A 26,484-nucleotide genomic window follows, 5' to 3' on the forward strand; every position below is an offset into this window, starting at 1 on the left:
GTCGGCGGGAAAGCTAAAATTACTTGAAAATACGGGTATGTCCCAGAACATATGGGACGTATGGTCACCGTATTGACACTAGAAGTCCCAGGAACGGATTAATCCATTTCGCATCGATTCCTACGGGAAAAATTATTTCGGTTCGCGAACAATTGGGTTTACGAACAGACTTCCGGAACGAATTAAGTTCGTAAACCGAGGTTTGACTGTAATTATTTTTTATGATTTAGGGATTATTTTTAGGGGAAATTATTTTTTTATTGCGCAAGCGCGCAGCGATTATTATTATTTCGTCTATGCCCGGACGTCCTATGACGTCAATGACACACACCCCACTTGTGCCAATCAGATTTTACTTGACTACTGTTGTTTATTTATTTATGTAGACGTAGGATTATTTTTTCCTCTTATTTTGTGCTGAGCTTTTTCTCTCCACATTCGCCTTTTAAAGAACTCTCTAAATGTAGTGTTTTTGTTTTCGAGCGAGAAAAGTTACAAATTATAATTTGTTATTTGACATACTCTCATGTTGGGCTTCCATTCCGATTCACCTATTAGCTAACGAAGAATACTTAATTAATTTTCATTAGAAGTATCCAATTTCGTTGTTATTCCAAAGTCTTCCATAAATCCAGTATTTGCCTTTCTCTCTTGGAGAAACAAGAACCCAATTTCATCATGAGGATCTCCGCCAAGCTTTGCAAAGATATTGCTAAGATGTTGGATTATTATTCTCAGTTTAATCCATCATCACTTTCAATCAAGCAGTTTCTCGATTTCGGTGAGTATAATTATTTTTTTTTTAATATGCAATTTAAGTTGTTTTGGTTCTTATAAATATATCTGAGAATCTTGACGTGTTCTTGTAGGAACCGAATTTTTTTTTTTTTTGCACATTAATGTATATATTATGATTTCAAAAATTCAACTTTAACCCTTTCATGGGACTTAGGATCTGTTTCCCACCAATTTCTCATCAAATCTTTTGGGAAGTGCATTTCCCACTATAATAATTTTGCCTTTTTATTATATGACTGGGATCACTGATTGTCACCTCAAAATTGTTAATTTTTAAGGGGGGTATGGTAGAGTCTCAATAATCCAAGGTAAACGGGACTGAGATTACCTCAGAAAAGTAATAGAAAATGTCTTTCCAAGCCCCAAAGCAGAATATGCCGAAAATTGTGATGTACATTAAAGAAATATTAGTGTTTCTGCTGAACAATCTCAGGGAAAATTTAAAGGAAAGTGTGGAAAAAATTATTACACACACACATAGGCGTACGCAGAATTTTCTCGAGGGGGGGGGGTTTAAAATTTTTTTCCCTTCTGAGAGGGTTTTACTTTTTTTTCCTGCAAAATAACACTGTAATCTTGGCTCAAGAGGAGGGGTTAGAAACCCAACCCCCCCCCCCTTGCGTACGCCAATACACACACACACACTTGTTTTACTGCAGAACATTATCAGTCAGCTGAGGGCTCTGTGCAGAACAATGCAAAACATTGTTTTAAGGTTTCCAAGTGGGGGAGGGGGAGCTGGTCCCATTCCTACTTATTTTGCTCTTAATTCAGCAGCTTGTCATTACACAACTGCTGAGACCCATTACTCTGGTTAAGGGAGGCTGACGGGGGGTTCAATATTTTTATTTATTTTTTTTTTTTTTTTGCACTCTAAATTTAAATGGGGCTTGGGGTTCCACCGGAAACCCCAATCTAGGAGATCAAGACCTCCTTTCAATTGAAATTACAGCAACATCAAAGACTGAAATCAAGTGAAGCTTTTACAAAGTTTTTCATCTGCTTGCAGTTTTTTTAGTATCATCATTAAAAGAAAACCCATTGGTTTCCTTGTTATATTTTGACACTGAGTTTTGGATAGTTTAAGACAGTTTAAAACAGAGCTTTGAGAAGCAATTTTAAAAAATTTCAGCACCTCAGAATATCTGTAACCTAGGAGTTTCGAGACTCGAATTATTAAAAGACTACAGTATAAATGTGAGTATAATAGATTCGGAGAAAGCCTAAATTATCATCTATGTCATATGAAATCATTTCAAATTATATTTCTTTTAACAGATGTTTACTACTTCCTACCTGCAAAAAATCATCAAAGATAATACACTGAAACGCCTATATAGCAATACTTGAAGGACAGAAGGAACATATTTTTATAAAGGAGTTATCATTATAGATGGAATATATTAACAACATTAAAAGTGCATTAGAACTAGAGAGTAATATCATTTTGTAGGTGATTATTGTTATAGCCACGATGACCTGGTGCCTGTGATTAGTCAAGACCACTTCACCAAACACCAACTCTGGCCATATCGCTATATTGCAATTTACTGCCATTAGTAAGATGGGTTGGAAGTGAAGGTGCTGTCTATCTGTGGTCACCTTGAGTTCGTTAGGGAAAATATCTATATCCCCCACTTGGGTTCGAACCCGGGACCCTGACGACCACAACCTTCACGATGGTAGACGAGCATCTTACCACCATGCCACTCGGGCACCGATTAGTCAAGACCAGCAGTTATGTTCCTAATTGCACAACTTGATTCATTGTAGACTGAGACTGCCTATATTTCCGGGGGGGGGGGGAAGAACAGTACAAGAGATGTTTTTATAGGGAGTTTAAAAAATAATAATTTTTTAATAGCTCAAATTACCCGGAACCAGGGGCCTAGCCAGAAATTTCGTTCGGGGGGGGGACCACTTTCATTTCGGGGGGGGGGGAGACCAAAGTGACAGAACAATGGATTTGGCCATCTTTTTTCCTTTTTTCGGTCATTTTCTCACATTTCGGGGGGGGACCAGACCCCCAAGTCCCCCCTCGCTACGCCCTTGCCCGGAACCCTGAACTTTTTTAAGAGACTGATTTTTCAAGACTAGTGTTATATTGATTTTTGTTATGTTCGCCAGCTGAAATTATTGTAACACAATACTCTGTGCAGAAGCTCCCATCCAGATGTTTCTTCATGCCACCGCAATGTGAAAAATCTCTGAAAAATGTCATACAGATTCGCTAACTAACCAAACATCTTCTATCCTAGTCATGGTGGTTCTGACACCTGTTTGACTCAGGATCACCTCAAGACAAAAATTAATGGTTGATAGTATTAATCTCTTTTCTGAGATATTCCCAAAATTTTTACATTTTTGGTAGGGATTGACAAATCTGACATCACTAATCTGAGACTAAAATTCTATGCTATCTCCTAAAATTTTGTATGTGTGGTTGCTGAATTGGTTTCTGAGGGAACACAAAATTTTTAGACTCTGTGTCAACACATGCACCAATATGAAAAAGGGTCAGTATATCCCGGATAGGAAAATAAAAATTATTTTTGACCAATTTTCCTCTGGAAATTTTTTTTGGCTTCTAAAAATTCATCAAACCCTGCATTTGAGAGTAAGTTTCAAAAATATAGTGACCGTTGTTTCTAAAAATCCTAGAAATTGAATTGCCCTTTATCTGTGAATAGAATCATGGCTGGTGTGAGTTTTATGTAACGAAACATTTGAGTTTTCATTATTTCTTACGTGAACGTTTACTTTGATATACAAAGGTTTTGAATTGTAACCACCATTATTGAAGGAATTCTTCTTGCAAACCTTCCTCAAGTTCCTCTGTATAATGAAATTATGAAATTATATTTTGCTCCTGTAATAAATAATTTAATATTAATTAAAAAGCAGGCAGTAAAGAGTCGGGAATAATATTTATTTTATAAATTATTCAAAGCGATTATTATATCACAACTAAGCTCTTTTAAATTAATTAAAAAACAATTTGAATATCTGCATGGTTCAATTTTCCATTTTTCAAAAAATATAAATATTTACAATTTTCTCTTGGACTCATTGGGTTCATCTTATTCAGAGTGATGGGTTGAAATACAATTTATGCTTTCATCTATGCATGTTGAAATATTTTTCAAATTATTTTATGTCATTGTTTTTGTTCCCACCTAAAATTTGCTGCCCCCCTCTATATTTTTCTGCCTAAGGCAGTTGCCCCTTTTCGCCCCCCACCCCATCTAGTTCCCGCCTTGGCTGTACCAAAATTTTTAAATTCATCATACATAAAAGAAAATAATTTTTGAATAGAGAAATTTTATCACTGAAATATACTAAACGATTAAAATTAATATATGCAAGTAATATATCTATTTATATTAATATCTCTATCTATAATTGTTTTTAACCACAAATTTATTTATTGATGCATTAATTTATATTTTCTGTGGTACCATGCTGAATTGTGCCCTATCAGGGTTGCATACATTGTGCTCTCTATAATTAGTTGATAAATGTTATTGAAATGACCTTTTAAAGGTGACTTGATATTTTCAGCATATCTAACTTCTACTCTATAGGCTGCAGAACTTTATACTTTGTTTTTCAGGAGCAGCTATATTCATTAATTTACATTTTGAATATAGTAAATTTTTGTATTGACTTTAAGACTCCATGCTTCTTGTCTTTAATAAAAATCTAGTTCTTGAGCATTTTTAGTCCTTGACTATGGATGGAAAATAAATGTTATTACTGAAACCATAATCCTGCCTTATGAACCAGTCCTAATTTTAGCGCAAGCACTCTTTAAAGATGAAGAGGTATGTCCCTTGAACGTGTAAAAAATGACTCTCTCAAACCTTAATTTTTTATCTGAATGTAACTCCAGGAGGAAATAACAAATTCAGTTCATCACTGATTTAAACTGTTGATAGCTATTTTCATGATATAAGGTGATGTAAATTTTTAACTGGATAATGGATTTTTCTTTCCTTTGAAAAAAATTGAGATTTTGCGAGTATTTCAGGAAACCTGTAATTGTTGCTGTCTCATCCGAGATGTCACCATTTTCAATTAATTCATTCATTTTTTTTTTAATTTTATTTGTAAAGAGTCACTTCAATTCAAGGGCGTAGCGAGGGGGGGGGGACTTGGGGGTCTGGTTCTCCCCCCCCCCCCCCCCCGAAATGTGAGAAAATGACAGAAAAAAGGGAAAAAGATGGCCAAATCCATTGTTCTGTCACTTTGGTCCCCTCCCGAAACGGAAGTGGTCCCCCCCCCGAACGAAGTTTCTGGCTACGCCCCTGCTTCAATTGCATGAATAATTAGTTTAATACAGTTTGAAACTCTAAATAGATTTCAATTATGTTAAACAACCTATATGTAACTAAAAATAAAAATGATTGATAGGGCTGAATTTTGAAAAATAGATGGTAGCATCTAGAAAGACTTAATTCTATACTAAAACATTATTTGGTACCTTCAAGCACAATCTCTTAACTCTTTATCTACCACATGTTGAAAAGTAAAGAAGAAAATGAGAAAAAAATTAAAATAGAAATTTAAGTATAATGATAATAATAAATCATTATCATGTAAATTATTTGGTAGGTCATTTTAGTTCTGATTAATGATGAAAGTAAAAAGAAAATGCTGTTTTTTAAACAGTTTTTGCATAACAAATTATCTCACCTGGTACTTCAAAGTACCGTCAGTAGACAAAAGGTTAAAAGAATCCACTGTCGTAAGATCTTTTCGTGAGTGTATATATAAACTAAACTGTCACATAGGGATGTATATTCTATGGTTCTTATGAATTTTAAAAGCTGAATTCGCCAAATGTTTATTTCTATAATATAGCTCCAAGCTTGCTCTGTCTTTTTGCAACCAACCAACCTACCTTTACCTAATTTGTGCCATTTTGCTATGTTATTCAGTAATTCATCAACGCTCCAAAGTTTAGACCAGTATTTTCCAAAGTGGGCAATATCACCCCTGGTGGGCGATGGAATGGTCCAGGGGGCGATAGAAGCTACAAATATAACATAGGATCCTATGGGTTTGCTTGAGTGGGCGATGAGAGAAAAAAATTCCTGAAGAAGGGGGGGGGGATGGAACAAAAAGTTTGGGAAACTATGGTCTAGACTCTAGTTTCCCAAACTTTCTGTGTGTTCCATCACCTCTTTTTCAAAAAATTTTTCTTCTCCCCCAACTCGAGCCAACAAATAGAATCCTATACTAAACCCCAAGCTTCTACCGCCCCTGGACCCTTCCATCCCCCCCCCCCCAGGGGCAACACTGGTCTGGACTAGACCAGAGATCTTCAAACTTTTTTTAGTTGTGAGCACTTTCTGTACCCATCATCAAAACAAGAGCACCCTTACGGCAAGTTTGACATACCAATGCATGAAATCAGGATGATTTCAATCCATCAGTACAATTCGTACAAGGTGGTTTACTTGGGACGTTGAACAAGTGCTCGCAAGCACAAAATCCAACACTAAAAGCTATAAATATCGAATTTGGTGAATGATTTTGTTTCATCACGTAAAGACTCACTAATAAAGGGTTTTTCGAAATTCGATCTCCTAAGGGTGTCATGAGGGGGTTCAAAGGTAACGTTACATAGAAAAATCAGGCCGAGCCAAAGCTATTCATGAAATTTGGTCAGAAGGTTTGTTTCATGACGTAAAGACCAACTAAGAAGGAGATTTCCCAAAATTTGACCCCTAAGGGGGTCATAAAGGAGGTTCAAAAGTAACAGAGAGAAATCATGTCGAGCCGAAGCCACTTATATGCATGAAATTTATCAGAAGTTTTATTTCGTGACGTAGAAACTAAGAAAGGGTTTCTTGAAATTAGACCCCTAAATGGGTCATAAGGGTGTTCAATAAGGGGCGGGGTCATATGGAGAAATCACGCCGAGCCAAAACCGCTGAAGCTATAAATATGAAAGTTGGTCAGTAATTTTGTTTTGTAATGTAGACACTCACTAAGAAGGGATTTCTAAAAGTCCATCACCCAAGTAGGTCATGAAGTGTTCAAATGTTATATGGGGGAAGTATTAAAAGTTAATTATATAAAATCATCACCGAGTGATTTTCTGGTTACCAAATCCACGCAAGCAAAGCCGCGGTTAACAGCTAATCAGGCATAAGCATCGAGCACTCTTGGTTGCTTCAGTGAATAGTAGACTAAAGATGTCTGTTAATACAAATACAATGCCACAACAGGCATATTGCCCAACGAGGTGGCTGACTTAAGAACATCATGGATCCCCGAGCCCCTTCCTACAACTGCTACACCACACATGCACCCCTCCCCCCGCGGAACCCCCCAACGAATCGGTACATGCGGGAATGTGCGTGTACGTGTAGTGCAACCTGACGTAAAGTTTGTTTCTGTGTAATGCTTGTTATGTGTAGTGCTGCCATCTGCCCCCAATTTTACTAACTATGAGTGAAGTGTTATGGTTGAATGATTTACCGTTGTAGGACTGTTGCTCTCTGTGGCGAGACTTTTTAACGGGGAGATCGGCTCGCATTTGCGCCTTGAAATTGGGAACCACAGAAAACCAACTTCAGCCGACCACCACTGTGGGGTTCGAACCCGGATCCTCGCATCACGAGTCCGGCAATATAACCACTCGACCACCACAGCGGATAGACAGATATAGACAGACTTTATGGTTATTGAAATGTTGTATTCCACTTTCAAATTTACCGTTTCAAAGAAACCCGGGATTTGATGGACTACCAAATTCAAACTAAACTAATGCTCAGTAATACCCATTCTTTTTTGCGTTGGTTCGTGTGTTTAATTTTCTTCAAATTAAACACATTTTCTTAATTTAACATCAACAAATGTTTTTGTTGACGAATTGTGTTAGCCAAGGGCTGTTAATGTATTCAGCAAGGGCTACTAATCACTCAACGGAATGAGTTGTTGCTTTGAGTGAAAAAAATATATATAACCTCGTGTTTGTCCTCATAAATCTAGTTAAACGAGTTTCAGTGGCCTTTCTATTTAGTATTGTGTTTTTTCCCCGTCTTGTTCTTTGGACTGCATGAATGAAGAGAGTTTTTTATCCGTTTGAAACTCTCACTTTAAGCCGCTTTTTTTCAAGATATCATTTCTTAGTGACCTTATCTTTTACAGCTGTTCAAATCGAGATTTCCGTCAGTTGATGCGAATGTTGCAAAAAAATGTATTTACGGCAGCACCATACCAGTGATGCATGCGTACGTATAGCACCTGCCACTGTATTCCCAAAACAATTTTTTGTTGTGTATGTAACGTATGTGTATTATTTTCAAAAATCTTCAATGTGACGTTGTTGCCAAACATGTTATGTATAAATAATGTGATGAATCCATCTCGGAATTTTACCAAACAATTACGTGCTTTTTATCAAAGCCCTACTAGACATAGGTGCCGGAACCTGGGAGTTGAGGTTGTTTAAGTCGCCCCCCAATAAATTTTACGAGGTAACTGAGCCCCCAATAATTAATGAATATACAATGCAACTCACCACTCCCCCCACCTCTTGCATGAAGGCGTGATTCGTGTACATCTGTGGCGGTTTCATAAGGGGAACCCCCCCCCCCACGAAGAAAACCCCACACTGAAAAAATTACAAACTCCTGTCAACGGGGAGTTTGAGGGTAAAACAACTGACAGCTTTCAGCCCCCTCAATGTTTTCTATATTTTGGGGGGTCTGTTACTAGGCTATTGCTCTATCTCACGAAGCTATGAATACATTCTTATTCTTTCTTGCATAACTCTATCCAGGTGTCCTTAGTGATACTCAGAGGGGGGGGGGGGGTATTTACCGGAGGTGGTGGTGGGCTATAATTGAAGCGAGCTATAGCCCAGAGCGGAAAATTGGGGAAATTGGTCATTAAAATTAGATTAGAATGGGCGGAGGGTGACCAAATTAGGATAGCCCACAGATGGTACATACATACATATATAAATACATAAATCTACCTTGGGCATATGGCCAACCTAGGTGTAACCAGTTTTCGGCTCGAAATTTTGTTTGATGCGATTGATCGTGATAAATGAATGAGAATCTAACGCATTGAATGCCAATTGGTGATGGATGCACCCCCTCCCGATTGTTTCAAAGAAATATGGTCAACTATGGGTATCCTCACGTTTTGAGTTGAAAATATGGTGACCCCATTTCAAAGGAGCACTCAGAAATTCTGCAATTAAAAAAAGACATTGTCTTTTGTTGCAGCTATTGTACCATCAAGTTCTGGAGAGAACACGTCTGTGGACCATCAGCAGAAATTTCTTCGCAAAAAGTATCTCCAAGAAAAAATAATGCAAATCCCCTCCAGAATAGATCTACACATTGCCGTGATATTATAACTACTTTCTTATCATAGAATCGTTGAGGGCATTCTTTGGATAGTATGTGTTCAAATTTTACCATATATCCGACTGTTGGTGACAACTGCAGATTGCTCTGAACAGGCAAACAAATTTTATGCTCACCCTGTACATGGAAACGCAAGCCCTCTCTTTCGACATGAAACTGTTTTCCTTTAATTTTTCTCTCTGTTATCAAAGTATGGATCCGTTTCCTCATCATTATTGTCCACTTTTTTTCTTTTATTCGAGTGCTGATTGGTTGTGTGATAAAAAGCCGTCCTTGATTTATCGTCAACTCTTGTGTTTACTGTTGAATTTTGATGGCGTCTGACTTACCAACGATTCTGTTGCTGGGATTGGTTGAGATACGAGCGATTTCGTGTGTGTGGCAGAAGGCGTGTGGTTTATCTCTGTTATTTTTTTTATTATTCTCGTCATAAATTACGGTAAGTTTCATAATAGGTCAAACACCTTCCACACTTCCATTCTACTTGGAGAAGAGTTCAAAGAGCAATTGATTGCCTATATACTCTGAGGAAGTCAACTGTGAACAAATACGAATATATATGCAGCGTTTTTGATACAAATGTAACAAAAATTAAGATAACTTCATTCTAGGGTAACATTTCAGAAAATGAATGTTCGAATCTAGAGCAGCGGTTCTCAACCTTTTTTGACTCGCAGAGCCCTGTTTAGTATATAATTTCTATGACAGAGCCCTGTAGGCCTCTTTTTTTTGTTCATAAAAATTTACCAATTGATTTTATTTTTCTCGAGCGGCCGCGGAGCACCGGTTGAGAACCACTGATCTAGAGCATTGTAAAGTTACAACGAGGGGTAAAATCGAGGAGTTATGTTACTAAAGTTTTGTTAACAGTAGCTGCCTTATTTAATGGCGAACGAGGCACTGTCTCAGGTCTCGTTTCTATTGCATGTTCAAACCACGTAACAGCTTTCTTTACTTGTCGTAGATGTCATGGTTGGAACTTATTTCTTTGTTATGTAAATTGTTCAAAAGCAAATTTATTTTTGAAACTTTGCAAATGCTTTACAAAGACTTTATTTTCAACATCTTCCAGAGAGATAGACCAGGGGCGGCTTAAGCGAGGGTGCAAGAGGTGCGGCAGGTTGTAACGGGCGGCAGCGTAATTTTAGTTAAGATCCCAAAATTTAACAGTAAAAATTCACATGATATCACGCTTTTGAGTCATACCTCGACAACGGAAAAATTGAGAAAATGGACAGGGCCTCTGACCGTAATACCAGAAACAACAATGTAAGGGAGGGTCATCTTAAGAGCATCATGGGCCCCCGGGCCAAGTGATTTTTCTGAAGCTCTACAAGGGAAATTCTCGAAAATTTCAATCAGATCTCATTTTTGTGAGGCCCCCGGGCCGTGCCTTAAGACGGCATTGATGTAAGCTATCGGACTGCTGGAGATAACATTTGTACCAGTGCGGTACTTTTTTTTGCGCTTCCTGACTATTGCCTCCCCATAGCTCCTGCATCAGGGCCCCTAGGCGGCTGGAATCTTTCGCAGGCCCAAGCCAGATTTTCCATGGCCCCTTCTGCAGTTAATTTATAGAGCGAAAAAAAGAAAAATTAAAAGGATTTATGCCCTGTCAGCTTCCTGCCAGGGTCGCCATTAGGGGCGGCATATGAGACTTCGCACCCGGGCAACAGGTAATCTCGAGCCGCTCCTGAGATAGACCATATTAAAACATGATAGCAACTTAAAAAATGGGCATAAAATCAAGTAGAGCTCACAAAATCAAAGCTTGGAGCAGGTAGGCCTTCAACACGATACTTACATAACACGATAGTTCAGGCATCTGTCGTTTTCACTTCAGAATATGGAAGATGCATGGCCTCCCACATCCTGATGTCGGGCCCCTAGTCTAGGACCTTCACGGGCCCCCCTCTATGGGAAATTTATAGCGTGGAAAAACAAATGAGACTGGGCCCCAGGGCTAGAGTCATGTCAGCCTCACCCTTGTGGGGGGGGGGGCATGGGAAGATGGATGGCAGTACCACTAGCACACAAAACACGCATAACTCTAACAACATAAATAAGTTAAAGCCCCACACACACTTTGAACACGCGTTCCGATATGCACCAATTCGTTAGAAATTCCCCATAGCAACGTTTACGAAGTGCATGTATCGTTAATAATTAATAGTAGTAGCTAGTGAACAGGTGACGAGAAGACTTCTAACAAATGCGCAACAAAAAGAAAAGTACACTCTCAATTCGATATTTAAAGTGAAAAAAAAAAGTTGCTGGGCTCTGGCAAATCTTAGGGCTGCCACGGCGTGACTTGAACCAGCACCTCCTAGAGATAGAGGAGGTGCTGCTCTATCTAGAGATAGGATCTATCTCTAGGAGGAACCAGTCTCGAAGGAATCCAGTTAGAAACCTATGTGTTCTAGGACAATGGCTGGCCCTGCCATCGGTCAAACCGGGCAGTGAGTGACTCGCTGTTTCATTTTTCCTCATTTTTTTTCCATTAGTCGTGTGCATGACCGGGCCTCCCAATCGCAAAAAAGAAATCGACCGGGCCGCAGGCTTCCAAAGGTTCAGAACCACGTTCTAGGGAACTCTACATTGTAATTTGTATTTTTTTTAACTGCAACTATTGACTACAACTATTTGCCCCGCTACTATTCAATTACGTTCTCTCATCGAATCCCAGAAACGTTGATTTAGATTGTCATGAATATTTTCATCGTGGAAACGCAGCTCTTGTGCTATTATTACAAAAGAACATTTTTGCTATTTTCATATTTTTTTTATTACTGTGAGCCCTCCTTCCCCATGAGTGGGATTTGCCTACCGCATACTCTTATAAGGGCTGCTCTGTTCTTATCACAAAACATCCTTGAATTAAAATTTGTTATTTTAAATAATGTAGTTCATTAACCACTAATACCCACTTAGAGACAGGAAACCATTGCATCAATCTATCTCAAGTCAAATACAGATAGAAGATTGTGCAATAATAGTGTTTGAAAAGATTAAAAGAAAGATTTATCCAATATGTTTGTGTGGACTGCCATTTCTTATTATTTTAAAATAAAGTATGGTAAATGGAATAAGGACAACACAGAGATAGACCACATCCGTTGTTCATAGATGCCCCCAATCATGATGAAACGGTGAGATCAGAAAGCTGTAGTTGACGATAAAAGCGTCAGACAGACGGCAATGGAAATATTTAGATGAGACCTGCATCTAGCAACGGATATATGTGGGTGGAATATTCACCCATATGAACGGATTTCATACGGGTAATATGGAATACGTGTGTGTGAGAGCTATTATGATGAAAAGCCAACTGATTTTTCTTCTAAAGGTTCAAAAACTTCACAAGTTATCAGCTTGCCCAGAGACAGTTTTAATTCATTATTAAATATTACTATATGTATCAATTGATATCACAGAAAAATAAAATATGGTTCAAGAACGTTTCTCTTGTGAATAAAAGGATTTCTCAATCTAAGAAATCGCAATTAAATCCTGTTGTTACTTAAGGCTGACTTTCTCTAATCGTGTTACGATTAGAGAAAGGGCAGAGGGGCATTTGCCCATTTTGTAGTTTTAAAATTCAGCCCGCAGACTACCTTTGGAAAACCGCTTGTAAGCTAAAGGTTGCGTGTTGTGGGCATTATAAGTAACTTAATATTAAGAATCAAACTGATGAACTTGTAAAATAAACACTAGTGGAAAAAAATTGCGCAATTTTGAGGTACAGAATATTTATCTGAAGTGAACGTGGGTGAAAAAAAAATGTTCCGTGGAAATAATTATCTACAAATTCGCATTATTAATTTAATTCCTGCATAACATGAATCATTCGAAGGCATGTGATTCAGCTGTATTAACCAAGAAAGCATATTCAACTAATAGTTGAAGCAATGACCATATCCGATGAGTTTTGTGTTGAAAAAACGGTGAATCGAGACACGAAATGTGTAAACGTATAAATCTGATATACGAGCATGTCAGCAGAAACGTATACTTTGCTTGATCATGCCTTTTATTTAAAGAATAAATTGTAATTTTATGGCTGGATGGTGACAACGCACCAGCTTTTTTAGTTCAGACTAAGTCGAGTCTCTGCTATCGTGTAATTTTTTCACCCGTTTTGAATTCGGTTCGATTGAAATGCGACAAAAAAGAATAACAAAGAGAAGCCGAACTATTTTTAGACGTGATCTTTCACCGTTTGTGAAAATTTAGCCACGTCTAACAGTTTATCTTAGACTTCCTAATCAGTTAGCTGCGTGCGACCTTGTAGATATTTTCTGTTCTAAATTTATTTCTCGCTTTAAATTCAGAGCAGCTTATCAAGAAAGTAAATAATATTGAAACAACTTGATGACATCCTCCTTGACCCGTTTCGCTGCAGTTATTTTATTTCCTCTAAATTATATTTTTTTGAAGATTAACTTCGTTAAATCTGGTCACAATCGGTTATTAAAATTTCCAATCAATTTCGATTATCGAATGTAACTGGCCTAATTTTGAAAGAAATTATTTTTAGTATTCCCGCGCCGCAAGTTTCTGCTCTGAATTTTTTTATTTCAAGAATCCGCAAGTTGGTGAATTAAAAATTTTATAACTTTATTTATGAAACGTGGAGTTACTGTTGTTGAACATTCGACCTTGCACTGTGTGATCTCTCTTCAGATACATGTAGTCATTAGAAAAAAGCGTCTGGGTTTCCCCCCCCCCCTCCCTGTCACTTTTGCTGTTTGCTTGTCAAGCATCTCTAATTGCACTTCCATCCTGTTTTTATACAAACTGTAAGTTTGTACTGGTAGTTTTGGTTTTAGCTCCTCGCAAATTATCATAATACTGTATCACATCGCCGTGCGTGTTCATTTGCGAAAGCGTTCTATGTCGGGAAAAATTCCGTGGCAATCTTTACTATTTGAATTACGTGAGTTTTGGCTTAAATTTAATAAGTTCTTAGGTGCTCATAATTTCTCCGAAAATTTTTACACTTCGCTTTTTTTACTTTTATCAACAATTTTTAATGCGCGTTTTTTGACGATAGCGATTCATATAAATCGGAATGCCAGTTTGAAAAGTTGTCTGGTGAAAATAGGTCAGACACTGAATCGAAATAACTTACAGACGACACGTTTTTTGAATATTTCGTTGCAAAGAGAAAGATTCAATGTATCTAATAACAAGAGTTTGATGTGGATATATCGTCATCGAATGGCGCAATAGTGTCGCAAACATGAAGTGCGTAGTTACTAAAATTGTCATTGTCTCACAACGTAATTTAGTATCCTGCATGTTATCGCGTTGTATGGGGTGCCGTTCGATTACAAGTACTGTAACATTTATGTAGTAAAAGAAAAGCATTTGGAATATGGACGGGGCGATCGTTCGGTTGACCAGTAAAAGAAAAGCAAATCATTAGCATTTGAGGAAATTATGGCGCTGAGTGCGAAAAACTCCGATTCTGTCCGGAAAAAAAATTACAAATTCATGCCCGTGGCCCATTCCAATTTTTTCAGTGTGTGATGATTTTATTACTCGAGGATGGAATTGATAGCACCGATGTTTTTTTTTGTTTTTTTTTTAGAGGAAAAAATAATTAACTCCCTCCCCCAAAAATGTTCCTCTCAACAAATTTGAGCCAGACTCGTGAAATATATATATATAAATAAATATTAAGTATATTTGAGCTGATTTAAGCATTTCTAAAATGCTCGTATATAATTGCGTGTATTACTCTTGAAGTCATGAGCCGTCTGCTTTCTGGTACAGTACTCTACTACGTATTAAAGGCTGCTAGTGGTGGCGAAAAGTTATTCAGTGGGTAACCGACCTAACGCTAAGGGGTTCCCGAGAGTAATTCGAACCTTTGGATTAGATTTTCGATTTATTCGAACCTCCATAACAAAAAATATAAACTACAATGCATGTGTATGTGACACGAATGTTTGTCAATCGTCAAATGACTGCTGGGACTGATGTACGTACAAAGAGTGAGAAAACTTTTTGCTCTCACAAGCCCCAAAGAAGAATATGCCGAAATCGGCGACGTACGTCGCAGAACAATCGATGCTACTGCAGAAAATCTGGAAAAATTTCAAGAAAAATGTTAAAAAAAACCTGTTATGGTAATTTTTTTATTGAAGAGCATTTCCAGGCAGCCAAGGGTTCGTTGCAGAATAATTCAAAACATTTGCTTTGGGGGCTCACAAGGGACTACCGTATTTCGTGAAGAAACATTTTCTGGCCACATAGTACAGTACAGGCGTTCCCCGCTTTAATCGATTAATTGGTTATGCAAAATAATCGCGTAAGACGAAATCGCTTCAAGTGATTTAAATTTAACATGGATTATAACTGTTAATAGGGATTAACTGTATAGGGATTTTTTTCAGAGGGATAAGAAAAAAAATAAACCAAACTTCCAGCAGTAAAATTTGGGGTTTTTTTCAATGAATAAATTATTCATACAAATACAACGCGACAACAGACAAAATGCCCAACGAGGTGGCTGAGAAAAAGATGCCCATAACAAATATGGATGCCATATATTTCAAAATTACAGCAACCCAATTGAAAACACAATCACAAAAATTATAAACAATATATACACATGATAAAATATTATACAATGCCCATAAAGAATACTTATGGTTGTCTTATTCCAAGGGCGTAGCAAGGGGGGGGGGGACTTGGGGGTCTGGTCCCCCCCCGAAATGTGAGAAAATGACCGAAAAAAGGGAAAAAGATGGCCAAATCCATTGTTCTGTCACTTTGGTCCCCCCCCCAAAATGAAAGTGGTCCCCCCCCCCGAACGAAATTTCTGGCTACGCCCCTGTCTTATTCTAAGTATGGATAGCTTCTCGATTTACCCCAACATGTTTATCGTATTTCTTTTTAAACGTGTCAATTGTGTTAAAATTTACTACCTCTGGGGGTAAGCTATTCCATTTATTAACAACCCTATTATAGAATACTTGTAAATAAATCTCGTCATTTTAAGGCTTGATTTTAGGCTAGTATTTTAACACTTTAGTCTAAATTGACGAGATTTATTGGGCAATAATTAGGGGTGGGGGGAGCTGGTGGGTTTTTAGTGTGCCGGACGAGAGAGGGCGCAAATTTCACCTTTTAACATCTTCAACATTACAAGGGTCGCCAAAATGCGAGCTTGCCTCGGCTGACCAAGCATCTAGTTGCGGCCCTGAATATTTATACTTTTTACCTCTGTCCTCACTACTTCTGATCGAGTCTAGCGAGTGTGGATGTTGACTGAATCTGATATGATAGACTGATAACTTTTTAATAAAAGTAGTCGAGATTCAGCTCACAAGCAGCATTATTCGTCTCTTTATAAAAACTTTGGAAGCAAAAGTAGAGAATTCTGCATATTCCTCACAAATATGACATGCTAGATTCATTAGGATCTTTTTCTATACGATTGAAATTCTAATGGCATTGTCGATGTGTAACTAATATATTCATTAGTGAGATATATATTATATATGAATTCGAGCATTTCTTCCACATTTTTGTTTCTCCTACATCAGCAAATCCAACCGATTTTGTCATTTTAATCATGTCATACCTCTAATTTACAAGCCCATTTTCAGGATTGAATCAAATAATAGGGGACCCGCAATTTTAAAATTAAATTTTCAAAATCTCTTTATAGTGAGGGATAGTTGTATAACATAGTGCAGAGTTTTTCCGATTCATTCGATGTATAACCAAGAGGGTCCTTCCATGAATTATTAATACGCCGTCAATCGACTGCTTTGACAAGGGGTACACTAGTATCGATTGGTAAGGGAGAATTCTAGGTTGTGGTGTCGCAGGGAATTTTTCTCTAATAGAGTTGTTAATAAATGGAATAGCTTACCCCCGGGAGTAATAAATTCTAACACAATTGCCACGTTTAAAAAGAAATACGATAAACATGTTGAGGTAAATCGAGAAGTTATCTATTAGATAATACAACAGTAAATATTTTTTGTGGGCATTGTATTATATTTTATCGTGTATATATAGTCTTTAGTTTGTATGATTGCATTTTTGATTGGAGGTTGCTGTATTTTAGAAATATATGAAATCCATATTTGTTATGGGCATCTTTTTCTCGCCACCTCGTTAGGCATTTTGCCTGTTGTGGCCTTATACAGTGAAACCTGTATAAAACGGAAAGTCAAGAGACTGAAATTATTTTTCGTTCTAGACAGGTTTCCATTTTATGGAGGTGCACATAAAAATATATGCAGTGATTTGTTCCTATCGACGAAATTTGTTCCTATCAGTTACGAAACTGAAGTTTTGAGAACATCACCCTAACTTCTATAAACCAACGATTGTTAAACATTAATTAAAACGACGGCATAAATGCGGGTAAAACGCGTTTATGTGCGTATTATATCCCTATTTATCCTGCTTTTTCCCCCAACCTTTTTCCGTTTTTGAATTCAAATATCTCATTGACTACTGCACTTAGAAACGTAATTTTTTTTTTTTTTTTTTTTGCCATCAGGAAAGCCAGAACAAGAACTTTCTCATTAGCTTTTTGAGTACAGGGTGTTCGTATGGCAAATTAATTTTTACATTTTATTTACTATACAACCCCTTACAACATGAACGATTCATCTGAATTCTACACGTTATTTGCATACTTTTTCTAATTGGAAGTATACCTCCAGGATCAATGATTCGCCAGTAAAATTCGGGGTATGCTGGTAGCTACGCACCCTATATATACTTATGATTAGAGCCCGGAAATTTAGGCACTAAAAATAGTCGAAATGTGCAGACAAAAAGGCACTAAAAAGAGGCATTTATAATTTATGGAAGGAAGAAAAAATAACTACAAAAACTGGTCGACAAATTGGTTGCTCTTAATCCGTCTACTTGTTTCAATTATAGTTTACAATAACTGCATTATTATCCAAGTTAAATCGATTTTAATCCCAAAATAAAATGTTAATAGACCCTCAAGATTAGATCAATTACAGGGTCAGACGCAGTGCCTGTAGAGAAAGTGATCTTTGGGGCGCCCCCCTTCTAGTTGCGAATAATTCTCGTTTATTTGTTGTATTATTTGGGGAATAATTATCATTTCTATAGTTGGAACATAGGTACCTTGTTCTATCGTTGTAAAAAAATTTAACTTTCTTTTATATTACCACTTACGCGAGACTCTTTCAAACGCGGGACCCTGTGTGGCCGCATCTGTCGCACACCCCTGTCAGTGCCGTCTTAACGCATGGGCTCACCCGGGCCTCAAGAGTAGAGGGTCCTCACGACAACGAGATCTAGTTAAAATTTCCTAGAATTTACCAGGTAGTGCCTCATAGAAACCACTTGGCCCGGCGGCCCATGATGCTGTTAAGACGGCCATGACCCCTGTGGGTGACTCTGGTCAATGTAATCGAATGCTAAATATGTATGTAAAATATATAGTCATGGTTGTTTGCAGGGATTTATGATGTATAAAAAAAACAATGGGGACCTACAGAGCCCTGTCTGCTCCTACCCGGACTTATGTTAGCCATAACGTCCACTGATGACCTCTTGGGACAGTCATCGGTCATCTATACATTATACAATGCAGTCCAATGCCTGAGCGAGGCATGGTATGTGGAGAAACAAATTTTTAATTTTCCTCTGCTTTTCTAACATGGGCTGCGTTAATCTGAAACAAAATCATTCACGTCTGACATCATCCGGTCAAAGCAAAGTTAATCCATTTTGACACCAAGTTCCCTATCTCTCGGGTCACTTATTTGCGTTTGAATGGGGCTGAAGGGGGAAGGTGGGCTCTTTCTCTGATAATTAATACTCAGAGTTGGAAAATTTTAAAAAGAGCAATTTTGTTCTCAATGCTCAAAATATCCAAATTTTAGATTTTTTTTATGGCCGAAAAATTTCAAAAAAGGCATTTTTACCAAAAAATTTGAAAATAGGCAAATACAGCATTTATGGCATTTTACCTGAACTTCCGGGCTCTAGTTACGATATCCATTATCTTTAGTTCGGAATTAGACCGATTTGGAAGGTCATAAAAAAATCAAATTTGACATTTTCAGCTCCACTAGCAGGTGACGATTAGCTTGTAGACTATTAAGGAAAACCCCTCGAATCCACCGTTATCATTGCTGCACCCGACGTCATCTGAATACTTTGCTAAAAATAAATAAATTCCATTACACAGGTTGAGTATGTTAATCACCGCTCTCTTAAAGAGAGAGGCCTCAGAAAAATGAGAGGTAGTTGAATTTTTCGGAAAGTTTGCCAGGTAGGGATGGTTCTGAGGCCCTACCTGGCAAATTCCTGAACTTTTGAAAAATTCCAATTTTTCTTTGTCAGAAAAATCACTTGACCCGGGTGCCTATGATGATGTTAAGACGTCTCTGATGCTAATGCACTTTGCTTACTTAAAACACAAGTTGTTTTATGTTAAATCGTAGCCTTACATAAGCGTAACTTATTTAAATTTAGCTATGTATATACGGCACTTGCGTCAAACTAAGGGGATAATTTTGTTTTCTTTCAACTCTATCGTAATAATTCCGATTATTCTTGTGAGGATAGGGCTATGGACGAAAGCCAGTTGGCACGACTTTTGAATATATCACCAACAGTCAAACAAAAAGTAAAGGTGAATAAGAAAGTCTTCTCGATAGTTTATTTATACTTGTTAGATTTTAGATATGTGATAATATGCAATGCATGGGTAGTTTAACGTAAAAATGCCTGTTAAATTGAAGTAGGATATGATAAAAGTAAACCCATAAGCGATTTTTTCTTCCCTTGAAAGCGTATTTACCCTTTAAGTGGTGATGACGAGATATCTCGTCTCCATAAAAGCCTCTTATTTTAGCATTGACAAGCCCAGGTATTTTGTAAAAATACCTTGACAATAATAAATAAATTGGTATAAATTTCTAATTGGTGCTTAACCGGTTAAGCGAAATCACTAACCCCCCCCCCCCCCACTTCAAAATGCCATCTTTTTTAATTAAGTAGGTTTTCTTCCGATTTTCAGCACGTGCAAACTGAGGGTATAGGGAAAAGTTTTCCATCGAGAAATCAACTTCACAAAATATCTTTGCTTGTCAGTACTAAAATAAGAGACTTTTATGAAGACGAGATATTTCGTCAATTCCGCTTAAAGGGTTGAGAAGTGTGGTTATACGAACAGATTTAGCTAAACTACGTAACACACACACACAAGTTTATCGATATAGTTTTTGATTTTTTTTCTGTATGGACTCTGGATTTGATTATTGCATCCTCTTTTTTTTTTTAGCAGGAAGCAATTTTTCTTAATTCCTTAATCCAAATGAATTGAAACACGGAAGATATGCAAGTTTTGATAAAACTGAACGATTGAAATATTACAGCGGCAGACCTTGAGTGCAGGAAATTATAGTGATACTGGCGTGTGTAGCCCGTCTTAATTCATTGACACATAAATATGGGCCTATACTTTAATTAATCCTCGTTCATTAGAATTGAAATATGGGTGTCTTGATCATCACTTATCGCTGATATATTTTCGGTTGTTAGAAATATCTTTATACCATTTGATCGTAACTTGTCTTATTAATAAGGAGATTACATTGCTAATTCATTCGAATAACTTTCCCTTGTGCCGCTCGCTCTCTCCTCGATACAATAGTTTTTCCATTTTGGTAAAATGCAACAAAACATTTATGGGAGGTAAGAGCTATTGATTACGGACAATGTGTATATCGGCACATGTAAGTGAAATTTACTAACACCCGTTGCCAACAATTAATATTTCTGTGTTTACATTCAATTTCTAGGTACGGGAACCTGAGTTGATATTGTATACACGTATTTAATTTCGATTTCTCTAAATTAACTCTCTCTAACCAGAGAATTTAAACCGAAAAAAAAATATTTGTCTGACAATTCGTTTTTCAGTATAAAAATACACTGCTGGCCACCCAAATTGCAACACCAAGAAAGACAAGAGATATCGCAACAATATTTATTTTGTAGATAACATGTTGACCAAGCATCAAATGATTAAATTTATAGACTTCTGTGAAGTGTGGTTCCTGCCAAAATCAGTAGCCAGAGTAGCCGCCATTGTTGGAGATCACCGCTGCCACACGCCTCGGCATTGATTCAAAGAGACTTTGGATGTGTTCTTGGGGTACAGCAGACCAATCAGCTTCCACGCGTTGTCAAAGTTGATCTGGTGTGGCAGCTGGGGATGTAATCTGGGTCAATCGTTGAGCAACCATGGACCACATGTTTTCTATCGGCGAAAGATCCGGAGAGCGAGCTGGCCAGGGAAGCAATTCAATCTGGCGATTGACGAAGAACCTTTGGACAATGCGTGCCACGTGTGGTCGCGCATTATCCTGTTGAAATATGGCTGTGGGCAAGCCCTGAAGGTAAGGAAGGACAACTGGCTCCAGCACCTCGGAGATGTAGCGCTGGCTTTTTAAAGTACCGGCAATGCGTACTAGAGAAGTGCGAGAGTGATATCCAATACCGCCCCATACCATAATACCCGGTGCAGGACCAGTGTGGCGGTGCATAACGCAGCTGTTCAGCATCCTCTCTCCACGGTGTCTCCATACTCGAATCCGACCATCGTGGTGTTGCAGACAGAAGCGTGACTCGTCAGTAAAGACAATTTCATTCCATTGTGCCGTCCACATCCTTCTTTCATCGCACCATTGGCGGCGGAGACGTCTGTGGTTCTGCGTCAAGGGTAGACGAAGCAATGGACGTCTTGCGGACAGACCACTCTGCTGTAAACGGCGTCGAATGGTACACGCAGACACTGGATGATGCGGTACAGACTGAATGTGCTGTGCTATGGTTGGTGATGTGGCTGAGCGATCCGTCACTGCCATACGCACAATACGCCTGTCATCACGTGAAGTGGTGCACTGAGGTGGATGCGATCGAACACGTCGGTCCGTCGTACCCTCCTGCATCCAACGATCACATATCCGCATTACAGTTGTTTGGTTTCGTCCAACACGACTACCGATTTCCCTGAAAGATAATCCACAATCTCGGTAGGCCACTATCCTTCCTCTGTCGAACTCGGATACTTGATCAAAAGATGATAGCTTTTTTGAAAAAACCACAAGAAAAACACAATTGCCGTACTTCAAATCGTCGAAATCTCCAAGCCTTAAATAGCGCTTTGAAGTGGCGCGCGTGATGTGCGTCTGCGCTGGAATTCTAATCATTTGCATATCTCACCTCCGCTAATGCATGTTGTAAATTTCATATTATTTGCATGCTTCCTTCAGGGTGTTGCATTTACGGTGGCCAGCAATGTAGTTCTCGAAATTTCTCCCATGTTTGGTAGAGGGGTCCAAACTTTTTTAACTTGACCGCACAGCATTGGCCGGCTGAGATTTGTTGTGTGTGGTTCCCAAACTTGGTACGCTAATATGTGCTGGCGTATTATTTAAAAGTCTTGCCAACGCTTTCGATAGTGCCAATTTGTATAACAAAATAAATACATTCATCCTTAACAAATACTGCTAATCTGAAAAACAGACCACGGCGCAAGTTTCTATAGTATGGGTTCTTTCATTTCTAATTTATAGAAACATATTCCATAGTCTCGTTTTCTTGACCGTCCAACTTCGCTCTGTTGCGATTGAAGCAATCACCATTTACCTCTCTTAACGAAGTTAGTTGCATCAGTACCGTAAAGTGGGATGAATTGGTGACTGGCGGGGAGAGGGGAATTCCCCTTGGTTACATTTGCTCTAATTTTTTATTTTAAATGACGTCATAGTCGCTGTGAATGAAATAGAGTTGATTCCGAGTCCAGCCGTAAGAGTGAGCCTCCATGATTCAAAATTATGCCCGAATCTTTCATGATTATCCCGTTTTTTTCCCCGCCTACTTTCATTATATTCTGTTTTAAGGTTTCATGAAGCATTGCAAAACTTTTTTTTACAAAGCTTTGTGGTTACATCTTCAGTCTTGATAGAAGTTTGCTTCGGTAGGTATGCTTATTGTTTGAAGTGTGGATGATAAATTATCTAATTAAATTAATTTGTTAATTAATGGTTGTATGATTAGTGAAGTGTTTGAGAATTGCGGGTTGACTTGAGGACAGTACTTTTTATTCGCTATAGTCCCTCACAGTTACACAGATGCCATGAACATATAAAACAAATACTAGACTCAGGCCCTATAGAAATTACACAGATGATCACATATTAACTTTTTTAATTAATTTGAAAGATTAACGCAACATTTCAGGATTAACACCAAAGCAGGCATCTTTGACTGAGAAGATTTACATTGTAGACGTAAAAGAATAATTCCCTGTATTTAATATTTGTAATAAAAACAAGATTTATGTATTTTTATAGGCTTTTTTTATTTGACCTTAATTATTTCCAAAGGGATCAGATAAAAGCATACGCTTCGAAAAGCGAAATATCAAGGTAATAGAGTAGTGTACCCAAGTCATAGATTAACCTGAAGGGGTTAATTAATCTCTCATATTTGTCATATTGAACGTGGGTTTTATATATATGGAATTCATTTAAATCCACTGGGATTTGCAGTTAGTGATTTCTTGCCATCGGCGATTTTTGCAATAGTTTGCAAATTTGTTTATCTTCAGCATTATTTTTGGAGACAAAATCATTATTGGTAATTTACCGTATTTTTCTCGAGAAAATGCAGCCAGTTTATTCATATGAGTTTCCACTTACGTTGGGTGACCATATTACCCGTATTTCCCGAGACATTCCCATGGGTGGAGATACGGAGGGTATGGGGGTCAACGTCAACACAAAGGTAAATCCGACTGATCTAATGTATTTGCGTATATATGAATTGACATCATCGTCATCATGCCCCCAGACTTTCAAGTCTTATCTCCGCCTATGGACATATTCCCTTGTATTTCCCGTAATTTTGACCATCTCGACTTTTTTTTAAACATTTTTAATTGCAAAATAACACACACAAATACAAAATATGACAATAGAACAAAACATACACTCTGCAGCTCTTAGGGACCCAATCGGTCCGTCCCAGAGCTTAACAAATTTTTTCTATAATGAGAAAGCAACAGTAATTATATTATGTGTAACACTAAATACATTTCAGATTTTTTTCCTTTTTATTTATTATTATTTTTTAATGTCATTCAAAGCTTGTCTTGAGCACTTATTTTATACTTTCAATGAATGTTTCGAAATTTGAGATAGAATTTGCAATTGTAAATTTTTTTTGGAATTTGTTACAAATGGCTGGTCCCAAGTAATTCATACTTTTTTGTATAAGGTATTTATGTGTTTTTGGTGTTGAATAAAAGAAACTACCTATTTGAAGTTCTATCGTTATTTATAAGAAAAAATTTGATTCTTTACCATGAAAATTATTAATTTATACACAGACTTGCCTCAGTTCAAGTGTTAAAACATCTGAATTAAGTAGGTTTGAATTATTAAATGTTAAAATATTTCGTTTTATGCGATTGTAAATGTTAAATTTTTGATATTATCGTGGTAAGCACCTCCCTATACCGTTATTGCGTTACTCTTGATTAGATCCATGCATGGAAGACTGTCTTAAGGAGTTCCGGACTTATGTTTCTCAATCTATATAATACTGCTGTTTTTCCTAATTTTACTACAAACATTGTTTGTGACTATTCCATTTCAAATCTTGTATAATAACGCCTAAATATGTATATTCTCTTACTCTTTCTATATAATTGCAAAAATAGCTTTGGGGAGAATATTCACAAGTGTGTAATTTTATTGATATTGGGGGTTTCAGGTTTTATATCTAGTTTTTAGACACATGAATTTTGTTTTTTCAATGTTTGGGAGCAATTTGTTTTTGGCCGGTATTACACTATAAAAGTTTGATAAAAGTCCTATTATAAAACTTGAAAAATGCAGCCAATAAGGTCAACGGTTGCATTTTCTAGAATGTAACCAATAACCTTATTGGTTAGATTTTTCAAGTTTTATAAAATGGATTTTATCAAACTTTTGTAGTGTAATACCGGCCTTTGTTAACCACATGTTAATCTGTTTAAGGTCATCTTCAACTTTAGTAATCGAATGGGAAATATTTTTATCTTCTATATTTTTTGTAACACAATGTCCCGTTATTTTCCGTATTTTCAACGAAGCACTTGCATTTTTATTCTTTACTCAAATCAAGGATTAAAATTTTCTTAACTTATAAATTATGTTATAACTTGTAGGCCATTTGATTCCCCCAATAATTTCTGGAAAAACAAAGCAACGCACTCTCCCTCTCGCCTGCGTGCCCGGTACGGGACGACCAGCACCCCCCCCCCCAATGTTTTCGTCATGTCGGTGCCTTTGTTATGACTAAATATTCAGTTCACATATTTGTTATAAAACATTTTTTCGAATTTATTTCAATTTCGCAATGCTGCTTCATTTTCCGCAATCTGCGGTTATCGGAAATATTAGCGGTGATTAGCATCTTTGTTCTCCTTTGGCAACTTTTTTTTTGGCGAGCATTCGCGATATTCCTTATTTTCCTGGGTTTTGAATCCCAGTTTTATGTTCTTCTCAGGCGTTGATCCAGGGGATGTGGGTTAAACCTCCCCCCTCCAAGAGCCGCGAATAACATGGAAAAAATTGGTCCGTCTCCTAAAATACGAGACGATCGAACGAAACGACACAATAGATCACCCCTCCCGACACATTATTCTCTATCCGCGCCAAGTCTTTCTCGAGGAAGTATGATCAGCCAAGACTTGCGGCCTCTGTTCGTTTTGACGAGCAGTTAAATCCCAAATTGGCTCAGTAAAGACACAAAAGTAAATGGATTTGCCGGCCGAGATTTGACGCAAATTTGGGGGAAACCAGTACTTGTAACCAGGGGCCGTAAGTAGGATTTTCGGAAGGGGAACATGATTTTATAATCAATTTTTAATAATTTTATAAGTGTTTCTTCCCCACTTAAATTTTTCCTCCTGGGGCAGTCCTATTCTAGTCATTTTTATATACAAGTTGTCTTACCTTCGAGTTCACAGTTGATTGAATTGGTCTGTGATGTTTTCATTGTTCATGGTCTGAAGAAATGTGCGATCCTGATCGCGTCGCCATTTTGAATTGTTGTTGCCAATTTTATTTTGTAAAAGTTGCTATAAAAATCTGTTTCACTATGCAAATTGGATAATATATTTTTGAGATGGTCGGTCCCAGGAGTTGGATCGTACCGTACTTCCTTTTCAGGTATAAATACCCGGAGTCACGATCGTCGCATTTCATTTCGGCCCCGT

At 37.6% G+C, this 26,484-nt stretch overlaps 1 protein-coding gene across 1 annotated transcript in view; it reads left to right on the forward strand.

The window, feature by feature from the left end:
• Positions 1-319: 319 nt before the first annotated feature.
• The window catches only part of Pdk (pyruvate dehydrogenase kinase), a 59,882-nt gene continuing 33,717 nt past the window's right edge, over positions 320-26,484 (forward strand). The window contains exon 1 of the mRNA XM_089254102.1: positions 320-781. Coding sequence (XP_089110228.1) covers positions 679-781 — 103 coding nt within the window. The 5' untranslated portion in view covers positions 320-678. The remainder of the gene's footprint in view (positions 782-26,484) is intronic.

This window comes from Pholcus phalangioides, unplaced genomic scaffold (assembly GCF_987345545.1).
Source record: "Pholcus phalangioides strain wild (caught in Gottingen) unplaced genomic scaffold, Ppha-v1.0 ptg000039l_1, whole genome shotgun sequence".
Classification (NCBI taxonomy): Eukaryota; Metazoa; Arthropoda; class Arachnida; order Araneae; family Pholcidae; genus Pholcus; species Pholcus phalangioides.